General features: G+C 40.1%; 1 protein-coding gene across 1 annotated transcript; it reads right to left on the reverse strand.

Moving 5' to 3' along the window:
- Window positions 1-501: 501 nt before the first annotated feature.
- Window positions 502-8,941, reverse strand: rhoub (ras homolog family member Ub). Its single transcript, XM_042486431.1, has 3 exons — window positions 8,558-8,941; window positions 6,572-6,630; window positions 502-2,613 (listed from the first exon to the last, which is right to left on the reverse strand). Exons 1-3 carry the CDS (start codon window positions 8,772-8,774, stop codon window positions 2,158-2,160), a joined length of 732 nt encoding a protein of 243 aa, XP_042342365.1. The 5' UTR covers window positions 8,775-8,941; the 3' UTR covers window positions 502-2,157.
- Window positions 8,942-11,900: the final 2,959 nt, after the last annotated feature.

Genomic DNA, 11,900 nt, shown 5'->3' on the forward strand with positions numbered 1-11,900 from the left:
CGTCAGACTGTCTGGGTTGGGAGTCAATATTGCATACTCAGTGGAAAAGGACCCACTCAGTATGTAGATATAAACAGCTTATTCTAAGGTAAAGAAGACAACGATTCTTAGTTTTGGGTGAATATAAACCAATAAAAACATAGTTATGATTGTTATATATCATTTCTGCCAATAGACACACTTAAATCCTACACACTAGACCTTCAAGACTTGAAAACGTTTTGTTAGGTTGCAGGTAAAGTTATGGCGATAGCCAACTAACCTCCATTTCGGTTGGAAACATCAGTGTTGACAAGTTCTCTCTATTTTCCCTCTCTCTTTCTGAATTAAATACAGAACATATACCGTCTGTCTTAACACTTACTCATACTCTCCTAACATTTGACCTCAGAAAGCAAGCATGTAACAGACAATGCTCCACCCTTATCGTCACATAATTTTCTCTTCAGTGTGACAGTCGAGATAGCATACCTCCACGGAACAGACTACAGTAAAAACAGGTTAAATATTTCACATTTTATTTTGCTCCGCTCATACAACTCAATAAAAGGCTCTCATGCCAAAAAATCAGACACCAACTGAAACACTCATACTGTTAAGTACCATTTAGAGTTGGACAGCACAGCCAATGACTGAGTCACTTACACACAGATTCATCCTGATGACATTACAAACATCATAAATGATTACTATGTAACATACATAATGACATACGATATTTCATACATCTGTTCTGTAGTGCTGCTGATCAGTTATTGGCCCAGAGGGAACAGATAAATAGAGCTTCTGAAAAATAAGAAGCAAGCATAGAATCAGTCTCTTTGGTGATTTCACCTCAATTCCTGTATAGTTTTAAAAGAGGAGAGAGCTCCAATATACCGACCGACAAAGACGGATAATAATCTGTTTAAGGCCCTGACTGCAATGACGATGAAAGATAATCTAAACCAGTGAGTAGTGCAGGGAACATGTAGATCAGCTGCTTCTATTTCAGCAACACTGAGTACATCTCCAGCACCACAGATGCCATTTACCTGCTCTATATCTAATCCACACCAATGCTCCAAAGGCCATTGCATGGCAAGACTTCAGTGATGTGTTTGGACTGTGTGTGATAAGTGCAATGTACAGTGGCACCACCCAAATTATTGCTGAAACCTTGTAAGTAAAGTTCCTGAAACAACTCTGACATAATTGGGCATTTAGGTAACTCTGTTAGTGTTTGGTGGCATCAAGCTACAGTAGCAGGTGTATTTTTGTGACAAGCTTACAGACCTCTAACTGTGTGGTCGACTAACAGTGTGACAGCTGTATTAACACTTTGAAATGTGGCACAGACACAAGCTGGGGTAGAGAAATCCCTGCACAAGCTCACTGTTTATACAGAACTGAATGGCTGGACTACAACACTCTCCAAAACTCATAGATTTAATAAGAGATTATACTCATTTACATTTGATTGTAATCCATAAGGGAATAATTTAAAATAAATGCAGTCAGTTACACATCTGACTCAGGGGATTTGCTTCTGATTTAAGTAACAAGGTGCAGGACTCGCAACAGTAGATTACATCTTTGATTGCTGGTATATGTTAACTTCATGTTCAGATTTCAGTGAAATAAATCTATCAGAAGTGTCAGGGGCTGAATTACAGTGTAGAACATATAAATTGATATACTTTGTTAAAAAAAAAAAGGCCATCAAATCAAACACATAGGAATACACTTTTAGTACATAACATCACCATCTGAACACCTCCCCTCCATATTGGCTTGCATTTCCTATGAACACGTCCAGTATGACTCACAGTCCATGTACCATAAATTTTATTAGCCTCATTATTTTTGGTCAAATGCTGGTCACAGTCATTTCTAACAGTCCAGACTGGCTCTGAGGAGCAAACAGTGGTCACAGCCTCATGCTCTCTGTCTTTTAGGCATCAACAAAGAGATGTTTTCTGCAATGACTCCACAGCTCAGGCAGGCACACTCTGCCTCTGTTGAGTTTTGCTCCATTGAATTAATGTCATTCTGGCCAACACATCTGGGGTTGTCCAGGTGAACGTAAAAATAGTCCTTACATCAAACTCAGTCCCCTCCAACAAGTCAGGAGTTTCAGTTTTATCATCAGTCACACAAAAATGGTCTCCTCCCTCCCTACTGGACACACACATACTTCTTCCACCAGGACTTTGAGAGCATCTTCATCTTATCCGCTGTGCTGCGGACTTTCCTTTCCCGCCTCGCTCTCCTGTCAGACTGCCTCAGCCCGACAGCAATGGCCGCATCAAACACCTCCTTCAGATTCTTTTGCGTCAGCGCTGAGCACTCAATGTACGTCACTGCTCCAATTTTTTCTGACAGCGCCCTGGCGTCCTCTTCCAGCACAGGCCTCTCCCTCCGCCTTGCCAGCTCGATCAGCACTTTGACGTCCTGCCGCAGGTCGCACTGCGTGCCAACAAGGAGGATGGGAGTGAGGGGGCAGCGGCGGCGGATTTCAGGAACCCACTTCTCCCAGACATTTTGAAAGGAGGCAGGGCTGACCACACTGAAGCAGAGCAGCAAGGCGTCAGTCCGACTGTAGCAGAAGTGGCGGAGTTTGTCGAACTCATCCTAAGAGAGACAGAAACAGAAATGAATCATTCCATTTGGCTAGAAATAGTTACTTTGCAATGAAGTATTTTCACTGACTGCGGAAAGGGATAGTCAATTGATGAGTCTTATTCCCAGGGTGTCAAATGCCAACGCTGAAGTTGGTTGTTGAACTAAACCACCAACCAAAAATGTTGGCATTTAATGTGACTCGCCAGTCAACTATCTCTCTCCAGGGTTACGTACAGGACATTGGTCCCCTGCAATTTTGTCTTCTACATGCTTCTATGTTATATCATCAATAAATTCAATATAAACATCCACAGCTATGCAGATGACACACAGTTATACATTCCAGTTGAGCTAATGAACCTACATGGTCTATCATTTCTGACTACCTGCTTGGCCTCATTAAAACAATGGATGAGTGAAAATCTGTTAAAACAACAGGAGAAACTTTGTGACAGGCTCGGGAACTTGGCTCATCAGACCAAATCAGAAGTCCTTGTATCATTCTTAAATCTAACTAAATCTCATATTTGCAAAGGGACCAAGACAGCATTCTTCGCCTGAGAAATGTTGACAAAGTAAGGCCGTTCCTAACGAAGCAGGATGCCCATAAATTGATTCATGCTTTCATTACTACCAGGCTGGACTATCATAATGCCCTCATCACTGCCCTACTGAAAATGTTGACAAGACAACTTCATTTCTGACTTTTTATCTCCAGTGTAAAGCTCAAAGCACCCTTAGGTCCTCTGATGCTGGTATTTGTCTGGTATTTTGGTATTTATTTGCTGGTAACTGTCCCTAAAGTAGTCCACAAAATAAGTGAGGAAACTGCTTTTGGCAACTATGTCCGCTCAGTTACAAAGATTTGCAAACTCTGTCAACATCTTTAAAAAACAACTGATGACCTACCAATGCAGTTTTATATTAGTTTATATAAGATATTCTCATTATTTAACATCTCACCTAGATTGACCATACACTAATGCCCTTTCAGTTTTTGCTTTACTGGTAAACACTTAAGTACTATAATATAACAAGAGAATAACAAGGGAATGGTGCCAGTAACCGTTTAACAAAAAAAAAGTCTAAATAATGTTTACATTGCGCTAATATACAGTATAGGCCTACACAGCCCTGCCCACTCATTTTTACATCTACGGTGAATCTCTGAAATTAACACTTTGGCGACACACAGCTTTGACTATCAAGGGCCTCCCACACCCTTGAGTACACAGATTAAGGTTGGCGGAAAGTTGACATAAATCTTTCCTTCTTTCCCTTAACCCTCTCCTTCCCAGCACTTATCTCCTCATTCCTCTTTGCTTAAACAAAGCTCTGTGACGACTCCTCCGATTTTAAAAACTGACTGCGCACACAATCTGTAACTTAAACAGTTAACACGAAGCTAGACAACTGCAGTGGACACTTATCAACTCGTGAGTTTCCCACACACACTTTGGCTGTGCTTTCTATCTGATGACGTAGGTCCATCTGCAGAACATACACACATCAACATCTCTGAGTAAGGAGCAACTTTGTTTATCAGTTCTGGCAACAGCTGTTATCATTTTTCTCTAGACCATTTCTGCCTTTCTGTCTGGGCTCTCTCTGTGTCTACCTCTCTCTCTGTTGTCTCTGCTTTTTGGCACACCCCAACCTGTTTCTGGCAGAAGCTCCCCTCTTATGAAATTGCATAAGTGCAGTAAGTGTTTGCCGACTTTTATCTGCCCATATTTGCCCAAGCTTGTCTGCGTGTGTGAGTCTGTGTTTGCGTGTGTGAGCAGTTTTAACGCTGTGTGCAGCTTGCAACATGCTGTGAGTTTTTACATGTATTAGGGGCTTGTTCAAATGACTTGTTCCACATTACAGCAAAGTCGTCTTTGATCGTGTTTAGGACTGGCAGTGCCCTTGCAGCGTTTTTGAATGACAAATATGCTGCTCCCAGGGCAGGGTTCTTTTGAGTAGGATTATGAAACAACCACCCATGCTCCAGGGATATAAAAACACTCTTTCACAACCTGTTCCTTCCAAGTATCAACATAATAATGAGTCAATAACTTTTGCTTGGCAAGCTCCCTGTACCACTGTGCCCTTAACAGCGGAAAGACAGAGAGAGAGAGAGATTTATCTTTTTTTTAATCTGCAGGCTTTCCCCCCTTCTTCAGCACCCTATCACTGCTCCACCATAAAGCTATATCTATCCTATGGAGCAATGTTGTTTTCATTCCAGATGAAGACTGACAGCACAGGAATTTTGGCAATGGTGCACAGATAAGCTACCTGAGATAGTATGCAAGAGGCCAATGTGAAGTAAAAGCAACATGGACACAGCACAAAAATGGCATGTCTACAACTAATCAAACTACTGGATTTTTTTTTTTAATTTAATTAGTCACGTCTTTGTTTAATCTATCAAATATCCACTAATCGTGGCAATGACCCTCAAAAAGTCCTGGACCTCAAGGTGTGGTGGTCAAATGGCTCATTATAAAACAGATAATACCAGTCCTTGATTATGCAGGTGTATTTATTATGTATTTTATTATAGTTTTATTATGTTTGTTGGTGTGCTTTTATTGTGTTTTTATTGTTCCCTTGAATGGAAAGTGAGCAGCTGACTGACTGTCGGAATTTCCCCTGTGATTATTATTAAGTATAAGTAAGTATAAATAAGTATCTATCTATCTATCTATCTATCTATCTCTATCTATCTCTCTATCTATCTATGACTGAATGAGCCATGTTGAAGCTGTTGTAAAGTGCATTAAAAACACACAGCTTTGACCACATTATGATTTAAATATTACTATGCCAATTAGTCACTTATGGTCATATGGGACGCAGAGCTAAAGAGGTCAGCCACCAACTGAAGACCGAATCTGCCAGAATGAGAACAGTCAGAAATATGCAACACTGTGATTCAATGAATGCACAAGAAACCGCAAATTTGCTGCAAAAAGAACAAAGAAAGCCTACGGGGAACCCACTGTGTCCTCCGCTCTGCGTCATGCCTTAAAACACACCTTAGCTTTTCTAAAATCACTATAAACCACAACTTGTCCTGACTTATTGCTCAAGTTTATCACGCCAACAGTCCAAAAATGACTATGCCAATATTTTTTCATGTCTCAGATTTTGTTGAGTTAGCATGCAAGCATTTGCTACTTTGCTACAAAAGCACGACTAAGGCAGATGGGCTGATTTGTCCAAAGTATTGCACAAATTTAAATTTTGATCTGATGAAGCTAAATGAAAAGTCGGGGATCACAGAAGTCACCATGCTTAATCCTTTGGGGGCCATGAATGTCTCTACAAAATTGTATTTTAATCCATGCAATAGTTGAGATATTTCAGTTTGGAGAAAAGCAGTAGTAAGACCAACTCGCTGACATTACCATCCACAGAGTCATGTCACTAACATAGCTAAGACAGGACATTTGAATGCACCAAAGGCTGAGAGGCATTTTGAGATTGATGTTGTCAAAAATATTGATTTATTAATACACATCAATTCTGTCGCCTGGACCACTCTGTGAGCGTTGTTTTCTGTTTTGACAAAGGCCATTCTAGAGTTGTCTAATGGAGGGTTTGCTCAGTTACTCTCTTCGAATAAGCCTCTGATTACAGCTTCAGTACAAATTTTCCATAGTATCGATACACTGATACTAGCTCAGTTTTCTTACTCCCTCTTCTTGTTTATGTGTCCGACAGTTAATCTGCTGTTATCTGCAAATAACCAAGAAAGAAAAGCTGTTGTTGTGATGTTAAAGCTTTAATATTTAACTTGTATGCCCTCAATGATCATTTTTCCCTGTTGCATTGAAAATGGCATTGGATATCGATATTTTTCAAGGTGTTACATCGAAGTTAGAAATCCCATCATTGTGACATCAGCAGTGTACATGGTGATATGGATAGGGCGCCTAATATGTGATGCAACATGTGTTAGCTCATTAAAAAAACTCACCTGTCCTGCAGTGTCACACAACTGTAGTCTCACTGGGTTTCCATCCACCTGAACCACAGCTGTGGACACAGAAACAGAGATAATAAGTCACAGCTGTCAACATGACGTTCAGTCAGTGTAGGATAGAAGAAAGCCCCCATCTGACATTTCAGAAGTTGACGCATGCACACACACAGACACACACACACACACACACACTGTGCCACCTACCACAATATTTTCTGGAGTAAACAAAAGCCTGCCAGTTAAAAACACAAAGACCCCCTGCTCAGCTCTTCCCGCTCACAGGCGGCCTGCTCTACCTTGCCCACCCACTCTGCCAGTTACTGTTAGGACCATAACACTTTACTGTCACTCGGACCACTCTGTGAGCTTTGTTCTCTGTTCTGTTTTGACAGAGGCCATTCCCAGGTTGTCTAATAGGAGGTTTGTTCAGTGACTCTCTGAACAAGCCTCATTTGCAGATTGGAAAAGTGGATGAGTCATGTTAAAGTTTCATTATAAGGTCGTTTATTCTTTTCAGGAGAGGGAACACAATGCAGAGCGGCAGGCACATGGAAACATTTACAATACGCCTGGAGTGTGTGGTCGGTCATACCACCTGATCAAAGGGCTTGCTGGAACTATTCATGTAGGACAGGCATCACAGCCTTACAAAAGCAAGGAGAAAGCGCGGGAGGGGAGAAAGAAAGGAGAGTAAGAGGGAGCTGCCATTGTGTAATCATTTCTTAATCCCTGACATATGATACTCCTTTGATTTTCAGGACCAAAATTCCCTCTTATCGTCCCCTCTCTCCCCAGCGTCTCTGCCACCTGTGGCATTGCGTAACTGCTCAAAAGTCAGCTCTCAAGAGGACGCTCTGATACCAGTGCACCGAGAAATGACATCACCAATGAGGGCTCCTCCAACTGCACAATCGCTCTCTGTCAGGCCGAGGCGAAAGACAATCTCTGCCTCTGAGCCACTGCAACAGATGTGCCCATTCCAGTATAGAAGAGAGGGCTCGCAGGGTCAAGGCCGACAACAATAGGTGGAGTTGTGCAATCCAAAACCCCTGAACCAGAGACGCTCTGTTTGCTGGACGGGAGGGTTGAGCCAACACTCGTCTTGGGAGTTTGGGGGGGGGGGGGTTGTTCCTAAAGAGTGTTTTATTGGATGTGCATTGGCCAAGTTGCTAGTTTTACCGCTTGTCAGACTAAGACTAATTACAAAAGTTTATGTTTACAGGGTACATTGTCAAGTATTCATTCTTTCATTCCAGATAAGCATAGATGTTGGGTTTTTTTTTAAGATACTACCAGTTTATACTCTTGTATTAAATATGGACAACTTTACGTACAGTTTTTGGCATTTCTAAAGAAAATGGTGCAACCATCCTGATCTGTGATCATGAAGGTGATCAATAGGTCACAGGTGTAGTTTTTCATACTAACACTGATCAGTTTAAAGAAAGTTTTCCCTTTGAAAGATTTTTGTTCTCTCCTCTTATTTTACAGTAAACAAAGCTTGCTGGGACAAGTGAGACTGTGCGGAAATCTTTGGCAAATGGAGACCTGGCTGCATCAGGGAGGATAACTCATGTGCATTAACACTAATTTGGGAGGCAGATTATAGGAAACACATCTATCATAATGACGGGAGAATATGGAGAATGGGTGCTCTCAAAGCTGATTGACCAGACAAGTGAAAATGAGTGAGTTAGGCAGGCAGGTGCAAATAATTAACTAATGTTTAAGTGAAAGAAATGACATCAGCGTTTCATTCAATAAATGCGTCTCAATTTGACTCAAAGCTCAAATCTTACTGCACTTATTGTCGCTGGACTTCAGTTATCCAACCATATATTATCTTTCTGGTCTAACAAGGTCTATGCTAACCTCTAAATCCAGTGAAAGGACGGGAGCTACTCCCTTCTTTGGACACTTTACGTATTAAACAGGCTATACAAAAAAAAAATAATAATAACAGCAACATTTTTATTTTACCTGAGAAATCATCAAATGCAGTAGGTACGTATTTGGTTGGGTAGCCATTCGTAGTGTAGCTGACCACCAGGCTGGTTTTGCCCACCGCTCCGTCCCCGAGCAGCACGCACTTCAGCAGCCGCTCCTGCGCCTGCCCTGGCCGGGTCTGTTTGGGGTTGTGCGGGGGCACCGGAGGGGCCATGGTCCGTCCGTAATCCATGGTGACTGGAGGTGACATTCAATCAACCAGCACTTCACCGCGCTCTCCTCGAAGGGCAGATGAGGGACCCACCATGAGAACAGGACTCCTTCTCTTCTCTTTGGCGTGTGCTTGTAGTCGCGAGTCGTGCGTAAAGTCTCTCCTCCTGTCCTGCGCGCTGCCAAATCTACTATAACAGATCAGCATCAGGACTGAAGCCTGCAGTTTACAATGCGAGGGCGGGTCTAAAGCGATATATCTTCGGATCGATTTGACTAATCCCACACAACTCACCCTCCCAGCGGAGGCTGAACGGCTGAACAGACAGGTTGAAGTGCAGAAAAAATAGTGCAGTGTGAGTTATCATAGATATATATATACATGAGACATGGCTACAGTAGAGTTATCATATATATATATATATATATGATAACTCATGCTGCACTATTTTTTCTCACTTTTGTTTTACTTATTTTAACCCTTTCAAACCTGGAGCGTCGTCACTTTTGTGCTGCTTTCAGATGCCTTTCACAAGTCATTGATCCTTTGAACTCCAAATTTGTGCAATTTCTCTCAAAAATATGGGGAAAAGACAATAAGCAACTTGGCAAAAAATGTCCTGCATATTGAAAAAAAAAAAAAGAATTTAGAAGATTATTTTTATAAAGCAAAGGAAAATGTAACTATATATTTATAATTATTATTATACATATATTTTAAAAACAAAAACAAAAACTATTTTACAGTATTATTTTAGTTTTTAAGAAGTTTTTCAGGTCATTTCCTTGCTTTATTTATTTATTACTTTCCCGTTTTTTGTTATGTTCTTTTTTTTTGTTTTGTTGTGTTTTTTGTTTGTTTGTTTTTGCTTTTTTTAAAACTTGGATTTGGTTTTTGTGCTAATTTTTTGTTAATTTTCTTGATTTCTGTTTTGTTTTTATTTCAAAAACTAATTTCTTGCTCATTTTTTGAGTCATTACTTCTTACGTTACTCATGGCCTTCCCATGTTTTGTTTTGTTTTTTTTGTTTGTTTTTTTTAAATTTTTTATAAATTAGGACAGTTTGCCCAGGTTTTAAATGGTTGATCAGTTGATCTATATTTCACAGCACCACAAACTGTGTCAATTTCTGGTGCCAAATAAGTCTTGAAGCTGCCTGGAGCTCAGTGAGTTTGAACCTGTGCAGGCAAGTCCAGACTTGTCCCCACCATTGAGGAGAGGACAACCTTGATGTCCATTTTGAACATGACACATAAAGCACTGAAATTTCAAACCCACTCAGAGTCACTGCCTGACCTACTTTAATTTGTAGCCAGTTGAGCCTGCAGAGAACAACGAGCAGTCACAAACTATAGCTGCTGGAGAATGCACAGCACAAGATCAAAAATATAGTTAAATGAAGGGAGCTTTGCAAAAACACATTCAAACAAAACTGTCCTTCTGATTGGGTAGTTTTTTAAAACTGTCCAGTGGCTGAGGTGATCCTGTTTCCTATTCCCAAACTTGTGACATTTTTTGGACTCCTAGAAAACTAGAATGAAAGTTGTCTTGACTTGTGTCGCCTCCTTGTGGTTGGGTACAGGAGCAAAAGGACACTGACATGTCTGAATGCTCACAGGGGATATTAAGCATATCACGGGTCCCAAAAGCCACAGTTTCAAATATACAAATTATTTTCTGTTATCTGTGGTGCTATTTATCAGGTTTAGATTGTTTTAGTGTGAGCTGTAGAGTGTTGGAGATATCGGCCGTAGAGATGTCTGCCTTCTCTGGAATGTAGATGAACTAGATGGCACAAAGAATTAAAAATATGTCTTTTTATTTTGTCTTTTTTTAAATCTATGTTACCTTTTAAATGGATGTTTTTTTATTTCCCTTTATTTGGGGTTTAATTGCTTTTATTATTTCTGTTGTTTTTAGTCCATTTCTTTGTAGGATGTTATATTGACATTACGTGTCCTGCATTCACAATCCGAGTGACAGCTAGTTCCATAATATTTGAGAGAGGCCAGACATCTCCAACACTCGGCAACTCACACCAAAACAATTTAGACTGATAAACAGTAGAACATGTAAAAAGAGAAATACATGTTTTTGATTTGGGGTTTAACTGTCTCTTTGAGTTTATACCAGCTGTGCCCTTTCAAACTTGAGTTATGAAACCCTGGACCAAACAGGGAACCAAGTTCCAGAAACATCCATAATTTGTAAAACAATTTAGCAACTGGCATAATATCTGTTGACAGTTTCTGGTCTATCAATAGTTTATTAACCACATATCAACCTGCAGATGTAAAGGGCACTTTACTGTTGTGTTGGAAATTCAACAACAGCATAGTGATTTCCACTGGTTAGATAAGGTCTTTATTAGTGTTATTTGTGTTTAGTTAACATATTGAAAATCTATTTGAAGAAGTCACACTAAACACTTGTTTTTATTTTCTCAGCATTTATTTTTCCAAGGTTGAAATCTAGTTATTTTCAAGAATACAAAATAATTAGTGTACTACTACAGTGTATGTAATGCTCGATTCTGATTGATTTTAAATGAACTAAAGTTACTTTCCTGTTTGGATTTATTCATCATTCATTCACACAGTTAATACAAATACCTAAGCAACAGGTAGTCTAGACTCAGTGACGTGGTTCTACGAAAACGATTAGTGAGTTTGACCAGATCAACATCAGCCTGTTTTAATATAGTTTGATAAGCACAATCTCCGTGAATTAACCTTTTTTTATGGCCAGATAAGGAAAGTAGTTTCACTGCTATCTCCACTCTGTTTGCTGAAAAGATCCAAGACAAAAAAAACCCATTTGTACAGAAAACTGCTACAGAAGGCCAATGTGTGTGCAACTACTGTAGGTCCGACACTAAGCAGCACATGATGTCTAAGGCTAACAGGCCATCATGTTTTGGTTTAATGGATCATGTCTGTCAACATAACAACACTTTTGCAGCACAGTAATGCAATAATAAGGCATTGAAACAGACACATTCTGGTGAGACTTTTACAAGAGACTGCTAAAGGGAAATGTGGAGCTGCAGAATATCCTGAATCATTTTATTATTCCTAAAATGGATCTACTTACAATTCTGTATAAGATACCTTGTCATGGTGCACGTCACACAATTATTGTACAAAACACCATTCTCAGGAAGGC

Source organism: Plectropomus leopardus, chromosome 5 (genome assembly GCF_008729295.1).
Source record: "Plectropomus leopardus isolate mb chromosome 5, YSFRI_Pleo_2.0, whole genome shotgun sequence".
NCBI classification, from domain to species: Eukaryota; Metazoa; Chordata; class Actinopteri; order Perciformes; family Serranidae; genus Plectropomus; species Plectropomus leopardus.

Coding starts and splice junctions, on each gene's coding strand:
- rhoub (XM_042486431.1), bottom strand. CDS start 8,774: ATGTCACCTCCAGTCACCATGGATTACGGACGGACCATGGCCCCTCCG. Junction 6,631..8,557: donor TGCATTTGATGATTTCTCAG/GTAAAATAAAAA, acceptor CTGTGTCCACAG/CTGTGGTTCAGGTGGATGGA. Junction 2,614..6,571: donor TGTGTGACACTGCAGGACAG/GTGAGTTTTTTT, acceptor TGTCTCTCTTAG/GATGAGTTCGACAAACTCCG.